General features: G+C 40.7%; 1 protein-coding gene across 13 annotated transcripts; it reads right to left on the bottom strand.

The window, feature by feature from the left end:
• Window positions 1-1,200: 1,200 nt before the first annotated feature.
• LOC110530755 (NACHT, LRR and PYD domains-containing protein 1 homolog) lies at window positions 1,201-26,638 on the bottom strand. Of its 13 annotated transcripts, none has more exons than XM_021614008.3 (16): window positions 26,183-26,356; window positions 25,786-25,884; window positions 25,060-25,235; window positions 24,554-24,633; window positions 14,037-14,285; window positions 13,832-13,861; window positions 11,976-13,695; window positions 10,924-11,004; window positions 10,356-10,523; window positions 8,974-9,030; window positions 8,625-8,717; window positions 8,213-8,278; window positions 7,871-8,014; window positions 7,361-7,516; window positions 6,819-6,908; window positions 1,201-4,234 (listed from the first exon to the last, which is right to left on the bottom strand). In XM_021614008.3, exons 4-16 carry the CDS (start codon window positions 24,570-24,572, stop codon window positions 3,919-3,921), a joined length of 3,189 nt encoding a protein of 1,062 aa, XP_021469683.3. In that variant the 5' UTR covers window positions 24,573-24,633; window positions 25,060-25,235; window positions 25,786-25,884; window positions 26,183-26,356; the 3' UTR covers window positions 1,201-3,918. The 13 variants fall into 13 exon arrangements, 10 of the variants coding, with proteins under 10 accessions (XP_021469683.3, XP_036842364.2, XP_090039285.1 ...); XM_036986469.2 differs by having other exon boundaries at window positions 24,554-24,630; window positions 26,183-26,347; XM_090183159.1 differs by having other exon boundaries at window positions 24,554-24,630; window positions 25,786-25,917; window positions 26,183-26,334.
• Between the last annotated feature and the right edge of the window lie 255 nt (window positions 26,639-26,893).

Here is a 26,893-nt window from a genome sequence, read left to right as displayed (position 1 = left end):
TGCAGTATACCTGCAGGACACTGCAATATAACTGCAGTTAGAGTGCAGTATACCTGCAGGACACTGCAATATAACTGCAGTTAGAGTGCAGTATACCTGCAGGACACTGCAATATAACTGCTGTCAGAGTGCAGTATACCTGCAGGACACTGCAATATAACTGCTGTCAGAGTGCAGTATACCTGCAGGACACTGTAATATAACTGCAGTTAGAGTGCAGTATACCTGCAGGACACTGCAATATAACTGCAGTTAGAGTGCAGTATACCTGCAGGACACTGCAATATAACTGCAGTTAGAGTGCAGTGTAACTGCTGTATGCTTTAAACACTGCGTCCAAAATACGTTTTTTTTAAACTGCAGCACAATGCAGTTTTTTCTGCTATTACTGCATCCAAAAAACACTTTCAAAACTGCAATCTTTTTTTGTAAGGGAAAAGATGGTATTTGGTTGGAGCTTTTCTTTAACTAGCCTCTCAAATCACTTCATGATGACAGAAGTGAGTGCTACGGGGTGATAGTCATTTAGTTCAGTTACCTTTGCTCACTTGGGAACAGGAACAATATTGGACATCTTGAAGCAAGTGGGGCAACAGACTGGGATAGGGAGAGATTGAATATGTCTGTAAATTCTCCAGCCAGCCTGTCTGCACATGCTCTGAGGTCACAGTTTGGGATGCCATCTGAGCCGGAAGCCTTGCGAGGGTTAACACGCTTAAAATGATTTTCTCACGCCGAGAGCACACAGTCCTCACGAACGTCCGTGGCTCGATGTTGTTTTCCTCAAAGCGGGCAAAGAAGGTGTTTAGTTCGTCCAGAGCGGGGCATCGGTGTCTGTTTTTGTAATCCGTGATTGTCTGGAGTCCCTGTCACATACATCTCATGTCTGAGCAGTTGAATTGCCACTCCACTTTGTCCCTGTCTAATAAATACATTTAATGTAGGACAACGTGACAAAAATAATCAATTTGGCCTGTCGTATCATATGGTCTCATTATAATACAGAAAATGTTGGCTTTCTCAAAATAACAGTACACCATATTTTGCGTTGACTGCAGGCTACAGCTAGTAAAGCCAGACAACGGCATCTTCGAAAACGTTTGATGCTTACCTCATGTAGTACATGTTGTTTTGAATCAGTAGGTTATTTATCTTCTCAAAAAATGTATGTTAATTTAACGTAAATAACTGGGATTAGGGTGGTCCACAAACAAAGTTTATTGGTTAATTATTCATTAATTCATTACATCTGCAACTCTTTTTTTTTTCACCTCTCTGTTTATTCAGTTGTACATACAAATCACACACAATTAGACCACACAATGTAAAAAATATAAATAATATACTCAACAATGACTTATTTAAAGTATAAAGACTTTAGACAAGTTATATACACACAGGGCAGAAGGGTACAAAGGTTAAAGGCTAATCTGTAGTTCAAACAAGAACACAACGAACACCCTGTCACTGTTCCTGTAATCAGCCGATTGGTGGAGGGTGGAGAAATGCAACCACTCACATTCACAGACATTCATGACCACAAAGACTGACCATTAACTGGACCAAAATGTAAGTTTACGATGGTGTTTTAAAGAAAGGGAGCAAAATAAGCATAAGTTTTAGGGTCTGACGGGGCAAGAGGCACAAGTTACATTCTTCAAGCATTGATGGACACACATCACCAATCTCAAGGCCTACCCCCACCACACACATAAAAACACCCCTCCAACCAGTAAGTCAGAGATGGAATGTGGTGAGGTTGGACCCAGGTGTAGAGAAGAGACCAGATGAGGAATCAGTGGTTATGGATGAACCTAATACTAAACTGAGATACGGTAGCCGAAGGATCACGAAAACTCTCTCAGGAAACAAACGCACACGGTACACAATTCATAATGAGTAATAGGACACACCTGAATGTCATTAATGTCTCCAGGACGGTCTCTGGCGCCCTCTGGTGACAGGTGGAACCATGACGAGGGAAGTCAAATAAATTTGTTTTAATAAGAATGCCATCAGAAGGTGGACTGTTCATAGTAAGACCGGTATTGAGCCTAAGTTTCCTAAAACAGTATGGAGTTCCCACATGTACTCAATGTAATGTCTTATTTATAAGATGGGGGAACCACCATCATTCGGTTCTGGAGTACTAGCTAAAAGAGTGCTATAAAGATGGTTGCCTATGGGTAGTACTCCAAAAATGGCTGTAAGGGGAGACGGATCTATGACACTGCCATATCAGAGAAACATTTCAATGTTAATTCCAACCTGACAGTTTATGACAGTCCCAAAACATATGAAACAGTGTTGCTGATTCCGTTTTTACATCAAACACAAGTAGGATCAAAATCTGAGAATATTCTTCCAAGTTTGGCCCCGGACCAGTGGATACGGTGAACCACCTTGAATTGGATGAGGCTGTGTCTAGTGCTAAAAGAGGAAGATGGAATCCTGTGTAGCACAGATAGTCTTTAAAGGCAACAAAGATGGGTTCTGTAAGTCATTAATGATTGCATATGTGTCTGAAATTGCACCCTTAGGAAGCTTGATTAACTCTCCATAGCTGTACTTGAAAGCCTAATGGGTAATCCAGGTGTGTTAGCTGACAAAGTATTTTCATCCACAACATATTCCTGACAGATTCACAAGACTATTGGAATGGTGTGATGCTGCCAGGGGCGTAACCAACTTAAAGACCAAATAAAATAACAAAAAATTAACTAGGCAACTCAGTTAAGAACAAATTCTTATTTACAATGACAGCCTACCCTGCACAACACTGGGCTAATTGTGCACCACCCTATCACGGCCAGATGTGATGCACCCTGGATTCAAACTGCACTCTTGCACTGAGATGCAGTGTCTTAGACCACTGCACCACTCGGGAGCCCAAAGGAGGAGAAGAGAGAATTGACTCATCTCCTGTGGCCTACATTTAATAATAACACCACGTGCCATTTAGCATTCAATTTTATCCAAACTTTCGTGTGGTCGTGGGAATCAAGCACACTGTCCTAGCACTGCAAGCTCCAAGCTCTACCAACTGAGCGACAGAGGAACACAAGCGGAAACCCAGGGAATATGAGAGGTTCAGAGAAATGCTGCTTGTCTCCTGCACTTCTACTCACAGAATCAGATTCAGAATCACAACCACCTTTACTCACCAAGCACATTTACATGTACCAGGGATTTGACCTGGCTAAATGGTGCTGACAATTCAATAAACAGACCGAATGTAGAAATAATAATGTACACAAACAGTATACACACAACATAAACATATATAGTATGAACAATTACATGTAATAATGTATTTAATTAGACAATAATAATATCAAGAATAAACATAAGTATGGTGGTAATAAATGAATGGGGGTAAAATATATTACAATGAAGGAAGTACTGCAGTGGAAAGTTCAAATGGGCATGTTTAGTGGTGCATATAATACAGAAATGTACATATAATATTTAACAATACAGCATATTACATTGTTTATGGTGCGAACCATTCCCATAAAGACTCCAATGCAGGTAAGATATGTTCAGTTCAGTTCATTTGGCTTAATCTTGTAGTCTTTCTAAAGTCTAAAGTTACATTTTGAAATTACCACCCCAAAAACATTTCCAGTATGTATAGTTAGTATCAGTCCAAATCTAAGTGGTATCAGGATCAAAGGAATGTCTCTTCACTCTTGTCTTTGTCCTCCGTCTCTTGTATGCTGTATTTCTCACAATCTCTGTTGTCTTTGTCCTCTTGTTATATTTCTTATACCATCTCTGTTGTCTTTGTCCTCTTGTTATATTTCTTATACCATCTCTGTTGTCTTTGTCCTCTTGTTATATTTCTTATACCATCTCTGTTGTCTTTGTCCTCTTGTTATATTTCTTATACCATCTCTGTTGTCTTCATCATGGTCACTATCCAACAACACAACACCCTTTACACTTTATATCATCTCTAGGCCTATTGCTTTCGTTCTCATTCCACGTGCCATCACTATTGTTTTCGTTCCCATTCCACATGTCAGCAATATTGATTTCGTTCCCATTCCACATGTCATCAATATTGATTTCGTTCCCATTCCACGTGTCATCAATACCACTTTCCTTCCCATGCCTTAACACAATCTCTATGAATGATTCTCCATGTAGAGCGAGTAAAACGTTGTCATTACAACTGAGCCTCTTGTCCTTCTCCTCAGAGCACTGGTCAGCAAGCTTCCTGCATCTCCTCCTGCAGAGGTAAGGGATGATTAACACCTGAAGAGATCTAGTGGCACACCCTATTAATAACTTCAGTTGATTCATTGGTTTATTCAAGCCTCAAATAACTGATACGTAAGAGATAATCAACGAGGGGCTATGCGTTCTATGGAAAATAAGGAACGACGTGGAAGGTGTATGCGCTAGCGAACACGCTAGCGAAGTGGACTGACCTTCCACGCAGTGTTGCCAACTTCTCAGTAATGAAAGTAGCTATTGGCTGTCCTAAAAGTTGCTAGAAGTTGCTAAATTACATCATTGCCTAATTTGCATAATCGGTCGTGTGCATGAAATTGTGATGGACGCTGTAGGAGAGAGGAATAACGTCGTGGGAGAGACAAAAAGTGAGTAAAAAAACACCCTAAATATGATTAGAACTGCAAATGAACTTTCTTCTGTTGATTCTTGTTTTTTTTATGTCACAATTCCAACCCTCCTCCTTTATCCTGGCTTGGGACCGGCAAAACTGACCCAAAAGAGACACTCTGACCGAGTTACTGACGGAGTAGCCTAAAACAAGTCACAGTAAAACATGAAAATTTTTAACCATACAATTTTTTAATTTTTTTTGTATACAATCTACATTAACAATCTAAATGGACCAAAAAGAGACAATATAAAAAACGGTCAATGGCAATGTGAGAAAATTATGGTAACTAGTCTGTCCCTAATTCAGGTTAATTGTTTTCTTTTGTGTAAGCCAGGGCGGGATCAGCAAGCTGCGGCTTCCCACATGCCCGATTCATTTGCAGTCTGGATAAGGAGGGGGGAACATCTCCTGCTCTGACTGCAGCTGGGAGGGACTGCTGCGCGAGGACTGGGCCGCCTGTGAGTGCTTTGGGACAGGGGTGGGGCCCACGGCAGCACCCGCTGCTCTTTAGAAGAGTAAGAATGATACCTGCTTTCACGTCAAAGTCTCCAATAACACCAGAAAAAGTCGCTAGATTTGTCGCAAGACCCTTTTTTGAAAATGTGTCACTTAGAGGGGTCTGAAAACTCGCTAAATATAGCGACAAAGTCGCTAAGTTGGCAACACTGCTTCCACAGAGTTGCATTACTTTCTAGAGCCCCGAGTTGATTATCCCTTTTATACCACGGCTATAATTGAACACATTTTCCGTTAGACATTTGTTTGTTTGCTGGTAAAAATGTGTTCATCATCCACTGAAGTACAGTAGCTTGCAAGTTCACTAGATAGCTAAAGTAGTTGCCGTGGTAACCAAACAGACTTGCTAGTTTAGCTAACCAAACCATCAGTCCTAGCTTGCCCCACATAGCCTGGTTCCTCTCTAAGTTTCTTCCTAGGTTTTGGCCTTTCTAGGTAGTTTTTCCTAGCCACCGTGCTTCTACACCTGCATTGCTTGCTGTTTGGGGTTTTAGGCTGGGTTTCTGTACAGCACTTTGAGATATCAGCTGATGTACGAAGGGCTATATAAATACATTTGATTTGATTTGATTAGCTTGCCATTATGAAAATCAAATTCAACAAATGTCAATATTGTTTCCAATTTGACTTTTGCTTTCAAAAGCAGCTCAAAAATAGAACATGTCAGAATGAACTATAGCCATTGAATTCTACCGTGCATTATAGGGAATTATCCAATGGGTGGGTCTAATACTGAATGCTGATTGGTCAAATCCGTATTCCAGCCGGTGTCTATTCCACAAATTCCCACCGGCTAAATCTATTACTTTAAAATGTATTTTTACTCTGTTCCATCTGACTGCACAATCCACTGTCTCATCAGCCCAGCCAGGCAAATTATGAACTTGATCTCCACTATAAAAATTATATGCAGCTAGTTTGCTGTCTTTCCAGCTTCAGTTTGAAGTGATTGTGTTAGCTGTGTTGTTGGCTAGCTCCTCTGAACAACAGTGTCCTGACAAGAAAGCATATGTTCTATGCCAGGCGAAAGCACATATCATTAGCTCATTGTTAGGGATGTATTCAAAATAAATGTCACTAGAAAACAACTCAAACAAACGCAAATGCAGCTAATTTGCTGTTATTCTGGCTGCACTGTTCGACGTGACTGTAAGTTAGCTGTAGCTGGCTAGCTAGCAAGCGAGGGATAATAATGTTGCCAGCCAGTATGGCAGTGGAAAATTTAGAACGAACGACTAACGACTTGCGTCCATAGATACAGAACAAAAAGACTTAACGACTTGGTCGTGTCTCTGGCAAACGAACGAATGACCAGGCGGCTTGGGTAGCAACCCTAGATTTGACTCGGGACTAAATCTTGAGGAAGGATGAAATAGTATGAATAAATCAATCAAAATAATGTTTTTAATGAAAATATGTAAATTATTATTTGGTAACCCGTTGTAAAAAAGTAATAATGCTCGATAATCTGTTGTTTGAAGGATATATATTGCACAGTTTGCCGGCCTTCAACAAAACAACACCCATGCCAATATATCCTCCAAACACCGGCTTCTTGGGCCACATCACTTAAATAATGCACGCCCTAGAATGCCCTTCAAGCCAATCAGAAACAAGTATTCATCAATGCCATGGTATAAAATATAATATACAGTAAGTACGTCCATACCCCAAGAGAAGTAACTGGCAGTCTGGGCGCCTCTTTGATTCACGTAAGCAGTGTATTCCTTCCTCCAATAAGAAACCGTTTACTTGAAGGCTAAGAGAGAAAGAGAATAGAGGATTCATGAGTGGAACAGTAACACTGAAACAAATATAAGAACACAGACAATGATAGTATTGTAGGTTGGACTCACATTATGTCCTTCAGGTTGGAACAGGCCTGGCTGAGACTGACTACACTGATAATATAGTAGGTTGGACTCCCATTATGTCCTTCAGGTTGGAACAGGCCTGGCTGAGACTGACTACACTGATAATATAGTAGGTTGAACTCACATTATGTCCTTCAGGTTGGAACAGGCCTGGCTGAGACTGACTACACTGATAATATAGTAGGTTGAACTCACATTATGTCCTTCAGGTTGGAACAGGCCTGGCTGAGACTGACTACACTGATAATATAGTAGGTTGGACTCACATTATGTCCTTCAGGTTGGAACAGGCCTGGCTGAGACTGACTACACTGATAATATAGTAGGTTGGACTCACATTATGTCCTTCAGGTTGGAACAGGCCTGGCTGAGACGGATTACACTGACAGCACACCTCTCTGTCAAGCGGCTCACAAACAGACCGATGTCCTCCAGAGAGGTTTGAGAGTGTAGCAGCGAGATCAGTTCATCAGCATGCTCATCCCACTCTGGCCTGGTAGAGGTCATTCATGTGACACAAACATAGACACAGACACCATTAAAATCTTATGACATATTTTTGTTTGTGTGCAGATATGTAATAGTTTGGCCGAGGTTCAACCTGAGGCGTGTTATAGAGCAGAGCACTATATACTATATAGAGCAGAGCATCGTTTTCAAAACAACTTCACTACCATTGGCAGAGACCGCATTCATAATAAACACTGCAGATGTTGGCTCAAGTGTAAATGACCTTTAAGGCTCATTGTCAGCTGTTCAGTGTGCTTCTCTATAACCGTGTGTGTGTGTGTGTGTGTGTGTGCGTGCGCTGCGTGTTGAGATTTAAATTGAAGACAGTAGTCTTTACTTATGCTCCAGAGTTTGACGTAGCTGATGGATGCGTCTCCAGTCAAATACATTAACGCCGTATAGGGACATCTCAATGCTGCTGAGTGCTGACTGTTGACCTTCACGCCCTACGCCGCATCTGAGAGGCCCGTCTATGTGTAACCTGTACACATGAATGTTTATTCACTGTCTGGCTTCAGTATGTTGAGCAAAGTGAATCACTATATGGCAGCAAGTCACATAAATTATATGAAATGCAATTAAACATTAAAAAAAAATCACCAGAGAGAGTTTCAAGGTTCAATTTGAGATTTTCAAAATATGGAATATTCAGGAAGTATAATTTATTAGTCTCCCTTACGTTAACCGACACTTTTTTGTAGGGTAGAGGAATGGGCCCTCGTCAGCCACACGCCACACTCTCAACCTGTCATCAGGAGCAAAACAACATCTTTCACAGTACTACTCCAAACCTTATATGAGGAAGATAAACTGTAGTTTATTTGTGATATAATATGACTTACTTAGTGATGTCATAGATAAACTAGAGTTCAACAAGTACAATAATGTCTTAACTACAGCTATAGGATCAAAATGTGTTCGCTCACTGGGTTTAAACCTAGGCATTAGCATGGGACGTCTTCAGCTCTCAGAAAGGGTTCCTCATCACTTGTGTGCTTCAACGAATCATCTCCATAACACGTACAATAAATAAAGATATCCGCTGTGAAATGTGTGATTTGCGGTAATGAGAGATGTGAAATTATACTTACTTCACTCCAGTCAAACTGTAGCCAGATGTTCTGATAGAGTCACAGATCATTTTCATCTCTGGCACTTTTAACCAAAGAACAATTTGGGGAGCTCTTCAAAAACAAGAGAGAATTTTTTTAAATATATTGCATGAATGATTTAATTGACAAGATGCGTACTGTAAACACCAGATACAACACAGAAAATGACTTTCACAAACAAAACCTCTTCATCCACTCGAGGCGGTTATTCAATTATGAACTTTTCAGAAATCATCTGTACAACTGTTAGTCAAATTCAATCAAATACACATTTCTACATTAATTTCAACTGAAAACCAAAATACAATTAATATTAAAAGATACTCACCTCACTCCATCTTTCTGTAGCTGGACACTCAATGCAACATTCCCACAACTATGAAGCCTGTGGAAACAGTGATAAGTCATAATATACAGTATTATTGTGGAAATGATGTATTGTTCAATTTTGGTAACACTTCCCATAAATAATCTCCATTAATATCCTCATAATGCATTAAGCACATTTGCATAAAGCATTGTGATGCATGACATACATTAGTTGCTAACAACTGCTTACAAACATTTTCCATAGGACTACATTTCAATGACATGTTAGTGAGGCGGCAGGGTAGCCTAGTGGTTAGAGCGTTGGACTAGTAACCGGAAGTGAGTTCAAACCCCCGAGCTGACAAGGTACAAATCTGTCGTTCTGCCCCTGAACAGGCAGTTAACCCACTGTTCCCAGGCCGTCATTGAAAATAAGAATTTGTTCTTAACTGACTTGCCTGGTTAAATAAAGGTAAAATAAAAAAATAAAATAAAATTTAGCAGAAGCTCTTATCCAGAGCCACTGACAGCTAGTACATTCACACTAGTTGCGACAACCACATATCACATGTCAGAGTAGGTGAAACTTGCAACTTGCAAGTTTTTCCATAGGTTTACAAATGCTTTCATAAGAATGACCACGTTCATATAGCATTATGATCAAGGCTGTATAATGTCTTATCAAAGTGTTATAATGCCCTATAGGAAAAGCTCAACAGGAAAGGAAATATTGCATTATACAGTACATGCTCATTCAGGGGTGGGCTGTATTGTCAACAGATCTTCAGTTTCTGGTTAATTAATTTCTCACTTGGAATAGCCTTCATTTCTCAGAACAAGAATAGACTGACGAGTTTCAGAAGAAAGTATTTTGTTTCTGGCCATTTTGAGCCTGTAATCGACCCCACAAATGCTGATGCTCCAGATACTCAACTAGTCTAAAGACGACCCGTTTTTTTGCTTCTTTAATCAGAACAACAGTTTTCAGCTGTGCTAACATGATTGCGAAAGGGTTTTCTAATGATCAATCAGCCTTTTAAAATGATAAACTTGGATTAGCTAACACAACGTGCCATTGGAACACAGGAGTGATAGTTGCTGATAATGGGCCTCTGTACACCTATGTGGATATTCCATTAAAAATCAGCCGTTTCCATCTACAATAGTCATTTACAACATTAACAATGTCTACACTGTATTTCTGATCAATTTGATGTTATTTTAATGGACAGAAAATGTGCTTTTCTTTCAAAAACAAGGACATTTCTAAGTGACCCAAAACTTTTGATCGGTAGCTTGAGGCATTCTGCTGCCTGCTGTTTTCAAAGACAATCAATTCAATTTAATATTGTATGATATATAATCAGTTGATTGGGAGCTAAAATTAAAGTTCAGACTTACTTTATCAGATCCAAGACTCCATGTGCCTTACTGATGAGGGACATGAATTTGTCAGCTGTATTGCTGGTGATGGACTTCACTCCAATTTGAACTTTTCTGGTTTTGTGTTTAGTGAGAGCAACAAGCAAGTCCTGTACTTTCTCATCAGAGAAGTTGGTGTTACGCAGACTGAAATACACAGAAAAATTGGAGTTAGGCAAAGAAAACACAATTTTAAAAGAGAGAAACATAAACAGTCCCTCTAAAAACATCCAGAAAGTAACAGAAACATTAATAGTAAATGTAATATTTATTTATCAAACACATATATGAATCTGGTTATCAAACTTAATGAAGGATATTTGTTGAAGGTGTGTGTGAACCATCACTAATAACAGACTAGTGTGGTTTGAATAATGTTGTTTCAAAGTAGTAGACTGATGGTAGAAAAGTTATTGAGAAATGATTATTCATATAATTGGTATGAATTGGTCTGAGGTTGTTGATGTAGAGATGCAGTAAATTAAACTGGAAAACTGTTTTTGGTGAATAAGGTTTGATATTACAGTAAAGATCATGTGATTCTTACTCCAGCTCCAAACTCTTTCCTTCTCCCAGCGCTGTCAACAGACCATCTAAATCATCATCGGCCAGGTCGTCCACCTGCAACCTACAAACAGTGTCCCAAAAAAACATGAAGTAACTGATATGTCAGAAAGAATTAATCGAAGAGTTAAAATTGTAAAAAAAATAAAATAAAACAGGTTGTTTGAATCCTGGATGCTGATTGGTTGATAGCAGGGAATTATTCACATTAATTCCCACAAAATGCCATGATGCCTTAATTCCATTTAAAGTATCAATGTGCATCCACTTTCCTGTAGCCCAGACAGGCATTCATAAACTTAATCCCCCCCCCAGGAAAGCGTTTCTAGACATCATTTCCACGTGTTTCTTGCCTGGTTTGGTACAGCTGGGGTTAATAACATAAGCCTTGCTGTGTGCCTAACCAACATGTCGCATTTATCTTTTACCTCCCCCGTGCAATACATATGAGCGTGACGAGACTGACAGCTTCTCGGAGCCAGGTGAATTAATTTATCTGCATCATTATAATGGATAAATCCAAATAAATTGCAATACTGAAACAAAGGTAAAACAAATGAAAATGCACATAGTTTGTTGTCATTTCAGCTGCTTGATGTGATCGTGTGTATGCTAGCTAGCTAGATAGCTAACTAAAGCTAAGGAGAAGTAACACTTGCCAAGCAATCTTCCATGACTATATTATTAACTTGGCAATCAGCTGGAGTTTGCCTATTTATAAATGATTGATTAAATAATGATATATTTAAGTTCATGTCTCATCATCATTAAACCTGTGCTAGCTAGCTAGATGCCATTGATTTTGGCTTCGCCCTCGGCTGAAGAACATCCCTTAGGTCGGGAGTTATCACACGATAATCCCTGGGTTCTTATGGTTAATTACTTAAATATCCATTATGAAAATGATCTCCCTTGGCGCCATTGATGAGCTTGCAGGAGAAACTGAGCATAATTCAGTTTACATTATTTATTCAAAATCAAAAACATTGGTAAAAATAGGCTATCTACATTAAAGGGACAAGCAACAATACTCACACGAGAGCTTTACATTTCTGCAACGCTGGCAGAAGGATTTTCATGTTCTCTGCAGTTAAATTGCACCCACTCAGTTCAAGACATTCGATAGACTTGCAATGCTGAAGACAATACATCAACACCCAACAGTCTGTTTTCTTCAGGGGACTTCCTGACATATTAATGTCTGTGTATGTTCCCATGGCTTCTTTAACAAAATCATCTGCATGGAGCTCATATAGACAATGAAATGTGAAAAGCTGCATTGTACGTCTAACGATTTGATCCTCCTTTCCTTTTTCAATGACTTCCAGAATAAAATGTTTGAGCTGGGTCCAGATTCCTTGAGAACAAGAGATGTGTTTTTCCTCCAGTCGTTTTGCAACTTCCTTGTTTAAGATGCCAAAGAGAAATTGAACAATGGGCAGGAGGTGAAAGTGTAGCAGTCCACGTTGAACCTTAGAAAGTAGCTCTCTAACTTTCCCCTGAGCTTCCTCATCACCCAGTGACATGTATGAGAGGGCTGTGAAAAACTCCTGGAAGCTGAGGTGCATGAAGCTGTACATAGTGGTCTGACTTACTCTTTTCTTTTGGAGAAACTTACACAAGAAGGGGACTTTGGAAGGATCTGACACTGTCTGTGACACACTATCATGGTCAAATAAGACTTGCTGCTCTTCCATTCCCTTTTCTGCCAGCTTGCCTAGTCCTTGGAGGATAGTAAGAGCTGACTGACCCAAATCCTGACAGTGGTGCTTCAACAGCGTGGCAACAAATTCAACAAAAATGGAGGTGGTGGTCTCCAGCGATTGTATCATCTCTGTGCCTTCATCAAACTGCTCCCTATAAACTGTGCAAATGATCCAGCAGATGACTGGAATGAAACATGCGGTGAAAAGGGTTTCATTTTCCCTCACAGAGTCATAGGCTTGATGTGAGTGTTGCTTCTGTTTGAAGAACTTCTCAAAGTAGACCTTCACACCTTCCTCCGAAAAGCCCAATATCTCAGCGTATCTCACTGGATGTTTGACCACTCCAATCAGTTTGTCCAACGCTGTGGACCTGGTGGTGACAAGCAGGAAGAACTTGGTTAAGATCTGTTGCCGTATCAGGCCACTCAGTGTCACTTCGGGAGAGCATTGTGTCCACGGGTCCCTGGGAAGGGAGTCTTTAGGTACATCAAGTGAGAATTTGAGCTCATCAAAGCCGTCTACCAGGAAGAGAACCCTCTCAGGAGACTGGAGAAGGACCTGCTTGATCATTGATGATGAACTCTGATCGTAGTTAAGCAGATCCATCAGACTTTTTCTCCCAGTGGCCTGGTTCAGTTCTTTGCACCTCAGGTGAAAAACTAAGTCAAATTGGTCTTCGTAAAGTCTTCCAAAGGCCCAGTCAGACATGATCTTCTGACTGGTAAATGACTTGCCAGTTCCAGAGTGGCCCTGCAGTATCACTATTCTCAGAATGTCACCGTGCTCGTCTGGATCAAACAGCCTCTCCACTTTGGTACTCTTGTAGGCCTCGCTGTCCCTCTGGCCCATGACGTGATGAAAGTTCTGTCCTCTGGAGCGGATCTCCTCCTCTCTCTCTCTCTGCTGACGGTGTTTCTGGATGATCAGGGGCTCAGTGTAGCGATCATCTAGCTTCACATGTTCTCCAGGGAGAGAGTTGTACTCCTGCACTGTGGCATATTCACCTCTGATGAATTCCTTGTACTTCAGGGTTGCTGTGCTTTTGTTCGCTACATGTTGATACGATAACAGAAAGTCAATTCATAATTTTACAAATGTTTCTGTTGAAAACAAACACTGTTTAAATCATATTATTTGAATCATATTAATGTTGATATTTAGATAGGTGGAAAAGACATGACTTACCTTGTTGATCTCCTTGTTTGATGTGGAATTCTATGTAAATTATACAAATAATGAATAAATACCTCACATTAAAGTGTTATTACAGTACAAGTTTTCACACAAGATATTGTTATGGCAGACTCTGACTACAACCTAATAATGGAAATGTTCAAACACAACAGTCAGTTTCACTCTAGATTACATGTCTGTGTACATCTTCACTCACCCAAATCCTGGACCAGATTAGGTTCATTCTCCCTCAGTATGGAGAGAAAGGCAGATTTCACTTTGTTTCCTCCAGAGTGGAGTGCTTTAAAGAGCTCCCTCATTTTGTCCTCATCAGTTCTGGCAGCGCTGATGTTAGAGTACATCTCTTTATGAATCATGCCTTCAGCTAGCAGCTCATCAGCTATAGGCATCACCATGGTGACCCTCTGAATGAGCTGGGACCTGTGTTCATTCACCAACTGAGCATCTATGGAGGGCACAGGTTAAACTTCATTATTATCAAGAATATACAACTTATTTACACTTTAACTGGCACAGCAAGAAGAATACAAATATCTGGATTTTTTTTCTTTCTGCAAAATATGTGTATTTAGTCTCTAAATAAATTTTTGTTAGCATTGCTTTGATAGATAATGCATTGCAAGCAACTCAACCACGATGCATCTCAACCAGCCAGGTTGAGTTGACCAATTAGAGTATACACATTTTGGATTGGAATTAGCATAGACTTTTTAGATCTAAAAAATGACTTTGTCTTCTTCATTTACTGTACCTTTTTAATGGAAGAAAGGATATATGAGGATGGATATCAAATGTGATGTATTTGTGTGTCAAAATATAAATATTCAAATGCATATAAATTAATGCACTTACAGTTTATATGCTTAAAATACAAGAGCAATTACATGTACTGAATGATATTGTGAAACACGTTGAAGATAACAGACAGACAGTAACTAATTATATGGATTTGAAAGGATTTTTGTATTTGCACAGACAAAAAAAATCCCATGACAATATTTCTCCATAGTCCATTATCACTAGCTTTGACTTAATAGCATTCCTTTAATGGGCAACTCAACTGCCCGGTAAAGCATATTTTTACGAGTTCCTAAAATTGTAAAACAACATATTAGTAGTTTAATCATTCTTAAATTAGGTGTTTTGAGGTCAACAACATTTTACAAACTTGCAATTTCCCATTTTATACAATATGCCAAATAAAATGTATATGTTTCATTTAATTGTAAATTGGTTTAAAATGACCGCCGGATCGAACTGCCTGTTAAAAAAGGTTATAAATGGCATCTTGGTTGATTATCATCTTGGTTACATGAGTAGGTTACATGCATGTCCCTTGCAAAAAAAAAAATGATTTAGGGAAGACTCTGCAGCATCATAATTCTGCTCCGTTCAATAGCTGACCACAAGATGGTACTGTAGGTTACTACTTTGTCATGTCACAGTTAGGAGACACAATAAACACAATCAAGTGGTATGGTATAATAAACAGCAGACTACACACACTACACAAGTTTTGCTGCTAGTAGTTGGTAGAGTTTGGTATTTGAGGGTTTTGGCGTGGGTGATAGTTGTGGATCGGGGTTGGACCCCCCCCAAGGTTGTGCTGGCCCTTCTGCTGGTGGGGGCAGCTTCAGGTAGTGAACCAAGGTTTAGATGGACCCAGGACGTCACTGAGGTCTATGTCAGGACCTATTTACGACGTTCTCATGACTTTCCTTTAACTAGTCCTGAAGTCGTCACGTGATTGTCCCAAGGGAACATTCTCTCTGGGCCCTTTGTGTAATTCCTGGTTTCAGGACCTTCTTGGGTCCAGGGGACGATGACAAAATGTCCCAACCATGACACAATGTCCCAACCATGACACAATGTCCCAACCATGACACAATGTCCCAACCATGACACAATGTCCCAACCATGACACAACGTCCCAACCATGACACAACGTCCCAACCATGACACAACCTCCCAAGAATGTCCTAAAATCTTCCCAGAGTACGTCCCAGGGACAAACCGGGAACTAGATAAAACCTCCAGGGTCCATGACACAACGTCCCAAGAACAACCTAAAAACTTCCTTGGACGTCCCAGCGACCAAACTGAAACAAGAAATAACCTCTGGAGGACCATGACACAACATCCCAAAAAGGTTTTTAAAACATTTTCATGGATGTCCCCGGAACTATCTGGGAACTAGACAAAACCTCCAAGGGACTGTAGTAAAACACCAAATGGATCTACATCCTGGTCCTCTTCCCCTGCCTTACACCAATGGTAGAGACAGAGATGACCACCCCTACTGAAATACCGGATTGGGCAACGTCACCAGAAGATGAATCAAGCCAACCAACTACTGAACAAGACTGGTGTCAGGAAGAACCACCCTCTGCCTCAAGTGACATCTCTGAATGGGAACAGCTGTTAGACTCATTGCTGATAGAGTAAGGGCACTGTCATAAACGGATGCCCATATACAGTGCCTTGCGAAAGTATTCGGCCCCCTTGAACTTTGCGACCTTTTGCCACATTTCAGGCTTCAAACATAAAGATATAAAACTGTATTTTTTTGTGAAGAATCAACAACAAGTGGGACACAATCATGAAGTGGAACGACATTTATTGGATATTTCAAACTTTTTTAACAAATCAAAAACTGAAAAATTGGGCGTGCAAAATTATTCAGCCCCCTTTAAGTTAATACTTTGTAGCCACCTTTTGCTGCGATTACAGCTGTAAGTCGCTTGGAGTATGTCTCTCAGTTTTGCACATCGAGAGACTGACATTTTTTCCCATTCCTCCTTGCAAAACAGCTCGAGCTCAGTGAGGTTGGATGGAGAGCATTTGTGAACAGCAGTTTTTAGTTCTTTCCACAGATTCTCGATTGGATTCAGGTCTGGACTTTGACTTGGCCATTCTAACACCTGGATATGTTTATTTTTGAACCATTCCATTGTAGATTTTGCTTTATGTTTTGGATCATTGTCTTGTTGGAAGACAAATCTCTGTCCCAGTCTTAGGTCTTTTGCAGACTCCATCAGGTTTTCTTCCAGAATGGTCCTGTATATGGCTCCATCCATCTTCCCATCAATTTTAACCATCTTCCCTGTCCCTGCTGAAGAAAAGCAGGCCCAAACCATGACGCTGCCACCACCATGTTTGACAGTGGGGATGGTTGTTCAGGGTGATGAGCTGTGTTGCTTCTACGCCAAACATAACGTTTTGCATTGTTGCCAAAAAGTTCAATTTTGGTTTCATCTGACCAGAGCACCTTCTTCCACATGTTTGGTGTGTATCCCAGGTGGCTTGTGGCAAACTTTAAACAACACTTTTTATGGATATCTTTAAGAAATGGCTTTCTTCTTGCCACTCTTCCATAAAGGCCAGATTTGTGCAATATACGACTGATTGTTGTCCTATGGACAGAGTCTCCCACCTCAGCTGTAGATCTCTGCAGTTCATCCAGAGTGATCATGGGCCTCTTGGCTGCATCTCTGATCAGTCTTCTCCTTGTATGAGCTGAAAGTTTAGAGGGACGGCCAGGTCTTGGTAGATTTGCAGTGGTCTGATACTCCTTCCATTTCAATATTATCGCTTGCACAGTGCTCCTTGGGATGTTTAAAGCTTGGGAAATCTTTTTGTATCCAAATCCGGCTTTAAACTTCTTCACAACAGTATCTCGGACCTGCCTGGTGTGTTCCTTGTTCTTCACGATGCTCTCTGCGCTTTTAACGGACCTCTGAGACTATCACAGTGCAGGTGCATTTATACAGAGACTTGATTACACACAGGTGGATTGTAGTTATCATCATTAGTCATTTAGGTCAACATTGGATCATTCAGAGATCCTCACTGAACTTCTGGAGAGAGTTTGCTGCACTGAAAGTAAAGGGGCTGAATAATTTTGCACGACCAATTTTTCAGTTTTTGATTTGTTAAAAAAGTTTGAAATATCCAATAAATGTTGTTCCACTTCATGATTGTGTCCCACTTGTTGTTGATTCTTCACAAAAAAATACAGTTTTATATCTTTATGTTTAAAGCCTGAAATGTGGCAAAAGGTCGAGGTTCAAGGGGGCCGAATACTTTCGCAAGGCACTGTATGAACTGTTGTTAATGTGTGGTAAAGCAGCTGTGTGTCCTCCAAGTGTGTAGAGGGGAGGACACTCACGTGACCTCGAGTGAGGGATAAAAAGGTATATATAGAGAAACTGCCGATACTTCGGCGCTGACTTCTTGAATTCTGAATTCATTTAGACAACCATTTGACTTCGGGTAATTGCCACCTGACTCAAATAACTTACAGATTCTAACTTGCTGGAACTTGGGCTCCTGCCGTTTAGCTATTGAACAGTTGTTCTAGTCGGCAGTTTGCCTTTCGCCTGGTTAATCTGGATGCAATAATATCTTAATTGATTGAGCTCCACATTCCGGCTGGGTATTTCTCGCCACTGCGGTAGCTCAGCGGAGAATCTCTGATCTCTCCAGACTAACTTGAATCTCGAAATTTAAGTGAACCACCGATCCCTCATAGGAGGAATCGATACCGAAACTAAATTCTCAGCACTCTGTCTGATTGAGACTCTGCTCCTGATCTCGTGGGTCTCCCCGTCATCTCTCAAATGTAATTAAAGAACTATTATAAGCATTTAATGTAGAGATAAGTGTTATCATTGTACCAGGCATTTATAGAGCATTAAGGCATTGGCATGTTTTTGATTAACGCTGTGTGTGACCGAGTAACAAATTGTGTATTTTGAAATGTGTTTGATTGTAAAAGACAAACAACAGAGTGTTTTCAAAAATAAACGGTAGTCTTATTTTGTCTCGAGTAGAACGTCCTCCCAAGACAGTTAACTGCACGGGAGATAACAACTCTGACACTCCCCGCTACCGGGACACTGGAAACGGGGATCAATGCTCTATGACAGAATGAGTTACCATTAAAAGACAAGGAGGAAGGTGTGTCCAGTGGTGATTCATTAATTGTCTTATCGATCTAAGTTTTATCCAAGCGATACATAGCCGACGGGCAGAGTAGTGAGACTAAGTTGACTAAAGGTCTTCACACTTTAAACTAGATACATCACAGAGGGGAAATACTCAACCACAGGGAAATCATATAGAGACTGGTAGGACTAGTGCTTAATAACAACTCAAGGACCAATTAGTGGTGAAGCAAAGAGTCTAGAGGATAAGCGTGTGGTTCACACATCCCAGCTAGAGCTAGACCGTTGAGAGTGACAAGGCAAAAGACCTCTCTACGCGGACAACGCTTCGATATAGAAAGAGAGGCAGGGCTACGCGAGCGGTCCTGGTTATACCGAGATAACCTGAAGTATCTATAGTGCCCTGTCCAATCCAGGGAACGGGACGCTAACCACCTCTAGCACCCCGCTGCCGGCCAAGGGGCGGGGCTGAAGGTTTCGTATCGCGACACTTGGCGCCCAACGTGGGGCCCCACACCTCTATTTAAGACTCTACTACTACCTGAGTTAACGGCCCCTACCAGCGCTCTATTTCCAAACAACTTACTAAAGTAGATATCTTTAAAGAGTTAGAGATATGGCTACGGCAGTACCAACCTACCCAGACGCAGGAAGAGCATTGGCCCTCCATGCGGACGAGGAGGAATTACAAAGGACTAGGCGAGCTAGTGCCTTACCTTACAAATCATTAGGATGTTTCGTCGTACCGGGTTTATCATGGGGTAAACTGAGAAAGGTAGACTAGACAGCCATAAAATACCTTCTAGGATTTGAGGGTAGACAACTTTCTGGGATGATAAAAATTTCCAGAAAATAACCCTAAATGGACACTACCATAGATACTACGGCAGCTCATGAGGAGCAAAGTAGGGTAGAAAATAATGGTACAGAACAGGAAATGATACGCAGGCAAAAGGCAGGTCTGCCCAGCACTAGGCTCGCAGGAATACCCACAGGATTAGGCAAATAGCCCTGAATCCTAAGAATTTCCCGTGAAGACTGATCAACTTCACTAGAAATTGTTGGAACAGGTGGAAATGAATTATAAAATGATTAAGGAACACCAGTCTCTATTCAAAGTGTATAACTACTTTGAAATTGTATTATTTCCTTGGGAAAGTAAAGCTAACATAGTGCGTAAGTGTCACTATGGGCGTTGTATGAGGGAAAATCCCTGAGAAATAAGAAAGTACTATAGAGTTTATAACTAAATAGGAAATGTATACAAACCTCAAGGTGAAGATATGTTAACAAGAGTGATTTATTTTCAGCACCGTTAAGGCAGGCAGACCTCGTAGTAATACGAAATTGGGTTCTAATTAAAAGTCATTCCAGAAAAAGAAGGGGGGCCAGAGGATGTAAGTGTGTATTGTGGCAAAGTGGCCTTCGATGCACAGCCCTGGTACCCCATGGCAATGGCCCTGCTATAAGATGGGACTCCAACGAATCTAGGAGACACTAGTGTAATGTTGAGAGCCATGCAGGAAGATTTATGTTAAGTATTTAGGATATATTTTAAGCCAACAGGGCAGAAAAAAAGATGAAGGTAGAAAAATAGTTATTTTATAAAGCATTAAATGTAATTTTGAAAATAAATATGTTGCAGTTCTTAGGGATAATAAAGTACTGTAGGTAATGGATCCCATACTACGCAACATATATAAAATTATTGATGCGACTGAGTTAAGATTAACCCAGGTTATTGTTAGATAAAATACAGTGGACTCCAGAAAGAGAGATTTCATTAGTACAGAAAACATATGCTATGTTTAGCAGTGTTGTGGCCTTATCTAATCATTTGAAGGTTTGTCTTCAAATAGTAGAAAGATGACAAGAATATATGGCATCTGTTGTGACCCAGGGTCATTGAGAGTATCGGGTTAATTAAGTTGAACTGTATAATTATCTTATAGGTTACTACATAGAAATGTTGAGTTCTATAAAATTAATTAGTGTAAACAGGGAGACAGTGAGACAGTCAGTCAATATTTGGAAACAGAGACCATATTTGGTACTGACAGTATTAGCTGCGGCAACAGGAAGCAGATGCGGAAGTGAAAAAAGCCGTTTTTAAACCACAGCCATTAAAAGCAGCAGTTAAGAGGAAGTCAAACATAGGCATAACTACATTGAAAGAGCTGAGACAGATAGTGACCCATGTGCAAATGTATTAGGTCAGTTGGACACTGACACAGGAGTAGGGGAATGGGACTTTACAGGGAAGTAAAATAATGCAAAGACTGGACGCCTCAGGGTACAATTTCAGGATGGACTTTAAAAAAGTTATGAAAATAATAAACCACTTAGGGATAAATATGCTACAAGGAGAAGAAAATCTCCTCAGCTTATCGGACGCTAAATAATTATAAGGGTAGTCATAAATATGAACCATTTTTTGTTCCAGACCAAATAGAGAGAGTCAGAACACACGTAAAATAATTGAAAGAACATGTAAGCCAGTAAGAAAACATAACTGGGGCAGGTTAATGAGGAAAGAGAAGACAATGCGCTGTGTCTCCAAGCTTATGGCCATAGAGGATACAGAACCCGTCAGGGGTGACAAAAGAGAAAGGCACATGGTGAAATTGGGCTGGCAAATATACATTTCCCAGGACCCCAAAACCAAATTGGACTGTGTATACTCGTGCCACATGTTGGTGGACAGGAAAGCAGCTCCTGGAGAGGGAAGAGGTAGAAATGAAGCTGCTCTACCTGATCCACAAGGAAAAATTAGAAGGTTGATTAACCTAATAAAAAGAAAACTAACCTCAGACACACAAGACCCTGGAGAGGGCACATCTAGACAAAGGGACACAGGCCATACTAGGTCCCCCATTTGTAAAAAATAAATAAGAAAGAAAACAAAACTAACGAGAATGTCTCCCTCTGTTTCCACAGGGAAATGAGGCTGGGAGAATATAGAACCAGGCATAGGGAATGTAAGGTGGGATGGTGCTGGTGGGTAAGTATCCTTTCCACCATAATATTAGTACCCACCGCCATAATAATAGGACTAAACCTAGGGATAGTGTATGAAAAACAAGAGAGAGAATTAGTACAGCGACTAGAGATACTCCAAGAAAAATGTGCCAACTCTATACCAACCTATAGAGCATTTACAAAGAGATGGGGCACACCCGTACAATGCACCATAACAAATGACTCACTGTGTCCTTCAGTCAAGTTAAAACAGAGATATAATATTACAAAATGGAATCTGACCTGGGATCATAATAATACCATAGTGGTGTTGTGAAAATCAGTGACCAGTAACACATTCCAAGGGTATATAGTAAATATAACTAAAGGACCAGTACTGGTTAATCAGACATGTGAAAATTGACAATATATGAATTCATATAAAGGCGGCCAGTGGACGGGACAGCTGGGTGATGCAGAGAATATAACGGAGATCAAATTTATCTATGATCAAAGTACGACCAGTTCACCTTGGGAAAGTGTTGAGTGCCACAGTTTAACGACTGCTTCCAACACCTCGCACTGGCCTAGGAGGGGAAATACTCAACCACAGGGAAATCATATAGAGACTGGTAGGAAGAAGGCTTAATAACAACTCAAGAACCAATTAGTGGTGAAGCAAAGAATCTAGAGGATAAACGTGGGGTTCACACATCCCAGCTAGAGCTAGACCGTTGAGAGTGACAAGGCAAAAGACCTCTCTACGCGGACAACGCTTCGATATAGAAAGAGAGGCAGGGCTACGCGAGCGGTCCTGGTTATACCGAGATAACCTGAAGTATTCCCCGGAACTATCTGGGAACTAGACAAAACCTCCAAGGGACCATGACACAACGTCCCAAGAACATCCTAAAAACATTCTCGGGGACGTCCCCGGGACCAACCGGGAACTAGACAAATCTTCTAGGAGACCATGACACAACGTCCTGATGACTTTAGGAGACCATTTTGTGATGTCCCGGGGACGTCCTAACAACTCATTGTTGTTTGCAGGGAAGCTTAAAGCTCTCTTCCCGAAACTCTGTTATAAACTACATACAGTGCCTTGCGAAAGTATTCGGCCCCCTTGAACTTTGCGACCTTTTGCCACATTTCAGGCTTCAAACATAAAGGTATAAAAATGTATTTTTTTGTGAAGAATCAACAACAAGTGGGACACAATCATGAAGTGGAACGACATTTATTGGATATTTCAAACTTTTTTAACAAATCAAAAACTGAAAAATTGGGCGTGCAAAATTATTCAGTCCCTTTACTTTCAGTGCAGCAAACTCTCTCCAGAAGTTCAGTGAGGATCTGTGAATGATCCAATGTTGACCTAAATGACTAATGATGATAAATACAATCCACCTGTGTGTAATCAAGTCTCCGTATAAATGCACCTGCACTGTGATAGTCTCAGAGGTCCGTTAAAAGCGCAGAGAGCATCATGAAGAACAAGGAACACACCAGGCAGGTCCGAGATACTGTTGTGAAGAAGTTTAAAGCCGGATTTGGATACAAAAAGATTTCCCAAGCTTTAAACATCCCAAGGAGCACTGTGCAAGCGATAATATTGAAATGGAAGGAGTATCAGACCACTGCAAATCTACCAAGACCTGGCCGTCCCTCTAAACTTTCAGCTCATACAAGGAGAAGACTGATCAGAGATGCAGCCAAGAGGCCCATGATCACTCTGGATGAACTGCAGAGATCTACAGCTGAGGTGGGAGACTCTGTCCATAGGACAACAATCAGTCGTATATTGCACAAATCTGGCCTTTATGGAAGAGTGGCAAGAAGAAAGCCATTTCTTAAAGATATCCATAAAAAGTGTCGTTTAAAGTTTGCCACAAGCCACCTGGGAGACACACCAAACATGTGGAAGAAGGTTCTCTGGTCAGATGAAACCAAAATTGAACTTTTTGGCAACAATGCAAAACGTTATGTTTGGCGTAAAAGCAACACAGCTCATCACCCTGAACACACCATCCCCATTGTCAAACATGGCGGTGGCAGCATCATGGTTTGGGCCTGCTTTTCTTCAGCAGGGACAGGGAAGATGGTTAAAATTGATGGGAAGATGGATGAAGCCAAATACAGGACCATTCTGGAAGAAAACCTGATGGAGTCTGCAAAAGACCTGAGACTGGGACGGAGATTTGTCTTCCAACAAGACAATGATCCAAAACATAAAGCAAAATCTACAATGGAATGGTTCAAAAATAAACATATCCAGGTGTTAGAATGGCCAAGTCAAAGTCCAGACCTGAATCCAATTGAGAATCTGTGGAAAGAACTGAAAACTGCTGTTCACAAATGCTCTCCATCCAACCTCACTGAGCTCGAGCTGTTTTGCAAGGAGGAATGGGAAAAATTTTCAGTCTCTCAATGTGCAAAACTGATAGAGACATACCCCAAGCGACTTACAGCTGTAATCGCAGCAAAAGGTGGCGCTACAAAGTATTAACTTAAGGGGGCTGAATCATTTTGCACGCCCAATTTTTCAGTTTTTGATTTGTTAAAAAAGTTTGAAATATCCAATAAATGTCGTTCCACTTCATGATTGTGTCCCACTTGTTGTTGATTCTTCACAAAAAAATACAGTTTTATATCTTTATGTTTGAAGCCTGAAATGTGGCAAAAGGTTGCAAAGTTCAAGGGGGCCGAATACTTTCGCAAGGCACTGTATAACCTCAGGATTGACTGTAGCTATAGAAGTGTATTAGTATAGTTCTGTATAGTCTCACCATATCCAAGTCTAACTTACTGTGATCAGACGACTCCATTTTGCTCTCAGGAAAAGTCACACCTCAGCACTAAGTCATCTGTCTCTTCACTGGTTGTCTACTAGGGAAACAATCAGTAAGGTACTGCAATTATATGCCCATGCAATAGATCAAATCAAATCAAATGTATTTATAAAGCCCTCCTTACATCAGCTGATGTCACAAAGTGCTGTACAGAAACCCAGCCTAAAACCCCAACCCGCAAGCAATGCAGGTGTAGAAGCACGGTGGCTAGGAAAAACTCCCTAGAAAGGCCAAAACCTAGGAAGAAACCTAGAGAGGAACCAGGCTATGAGGGGTGGCCAGTCCTCTTCTGGCTGTGCCGGGTGGAGATTATAACAGAACATGGCCAAGATGTTCAAATGTTCATAGATGACCAGCAGGGTCAAATAATAATAATCACAGTGGTTGTAGAGGGTGCAACAGGTCAGCACCTCAGGAGTAAATGTCAGTTGACTTTTCATAGCCGATCATTCAGAGTATCTACCTCTCCTGCTGTCTCTAGAGAGTTGAAAACAGCAGGTCTGGGACAGGTAGCACGTCCGGTGAACAGGTCAGGCTTCCATAGCCGCAGGCAGAACAGTTGAAACTGGAGCAGCTACACGACCAGGTGGACTGGGGACAGCAAGGAGTCATCAGGCCAGGTAGTCCGGAGGCATGGTCCTTAGAAAGAAAGAAAGAAAGAAAGAAAGAGAGAGGGAAAGAAAGGGAGAAAAATAGAGAATTAGAGAGAGCATACTTAAATTCACACAAGACACCGGATAAGACAGGAGAAGTACTCCAGATATAACAGACTGACCCTAGCCCCCCGACAAACTATTGCAGCATAAATACTGGAAGCTGAGACAGGAGGGGTCGGGAGACACTGTGGCCCCGTCCGACGACACCCCGTATATTAGATAACACGTATAGTTGGAGTATAGGAGTATTTGACAGTTAAGAATTGAGAAATACAAAAGAAGGACCAAGGAACTTTTAATAAAATGAAAATGCCTTCATTGGTATGTTCAATGGAGAAAAAAAATCCATGCAAGCAGTTAAATGTTTGTTCCATTTAACAAGCTGTAACAATAAAAGCGTTTTAATTATATGAAGTATGTTATTAGACGACCAATTAACCAAAGACACCTTCTATTTACAAAGATCTACTGTATCATAGCAGCACTTCCTTACCTTCTTCTTTTCAACAAGATATTAAAACTAGTTCACTTACTTCAGGTTGAAATGTCTGTTTTTCTTCGACTCTTTGTGGCCCACAAATGCTCAATGTCAGTCCAGTTTCTTTTGTCCCAGTTTTCTACAGGAGGCACACCTTAAGGGTTGGGATTATTTGACTTTACCCTACCTGAAAAATCACACATTCCGTTTGCAATTCTATCATGTCCTAACCTGTTTCCAATACATGTTAACTGTAGTAATTTAAAAAAAATAATAAACATGGTCTAAAATGTACTCCAAGCTTGCTTTTTCATGTTTATGAAAGCTGGAGTGCGATGCATTTTAACATGTTACAATTTGATTACAATTCAAACGCATCACAATAAAATGTGTTAGTGTGTAATTCTTGTACATCCAACACATTTTTAAACATGTACATTTCTACTACTCACCCCTCATAAACAAAGTTGAAGGTGCGGTGTGAAAATGTCGTTTTCTGATCTTGATGAATCAGACAGACATTTGAAAACTTCAGTGATGTTCCTTTAGGGGTTCAGTTCACACTGAAGGTTGGAGAGCTGTGTTCCTTCCATATCTGATGCAACATGATCCAAGATGGCAGCTGTAGCCTACATGAGCCTGATTTCTTTATAATTAGCTCTCCTTGGTTGTGGAAATATGCCCTCTTGTGGATGAGAGATGTCATGTCCATACGTCTTACTTTAATACTTTCCATTGAGTCGATAACTGAACTGAAGTGTCTGGCTATAGTTTAGTCAGTGTGTAATGAACTGTCTGTATATAGCTTAGCCAGAGTGTACTTGTCCATGGAGTCCCCAGGCAGAGCGATGGGGAGATAGAGGTTTTCTTTCCTGTTCTCTGATATATTGTAGACCACTCTGTCCTTCAAGTACTCTGGCAGGTTTGGGTACTTATACACTTCCTGGAAATCAGGCACGTGCAGCAACTTGGAACAAGAACATACTGTAGGAAGACCACACTACTGAAGGAGACACAATCAATACTGATTGAACTTCTCAATAAGCCTGAAGGGTAGGTAGTGTAACCGATGTGAAATGGCTAGTTAGCCGTGGTGCGCGCTGGTGGCGTTTCGATCGGTGACATCACTTGCTCTGAGACCTTGAAGTAGTGGTTCCCCTTGC

The sequence above is a fragment of the Oncorhynchus mykiss genome, chromosome 8 (genome assembly GCF_057628025.1).
Source record: "Oncorhynchus mykiss isolate SJ-2025 chromosome 8, ASM5762802v1, whole genome shotgun sequence".
Taxonomy (NCBI): Eukaryota; Metazoa; Chordata; class Actinopteri; order Salmoniformes; family Salmonidae; genus Oncorhynchus; species Oncorhynchus mykiss.
Note: the sequence above shows the minus strand (reverse complement) of the source record. Positions and strands in the feature narration are given on the sequence as shown.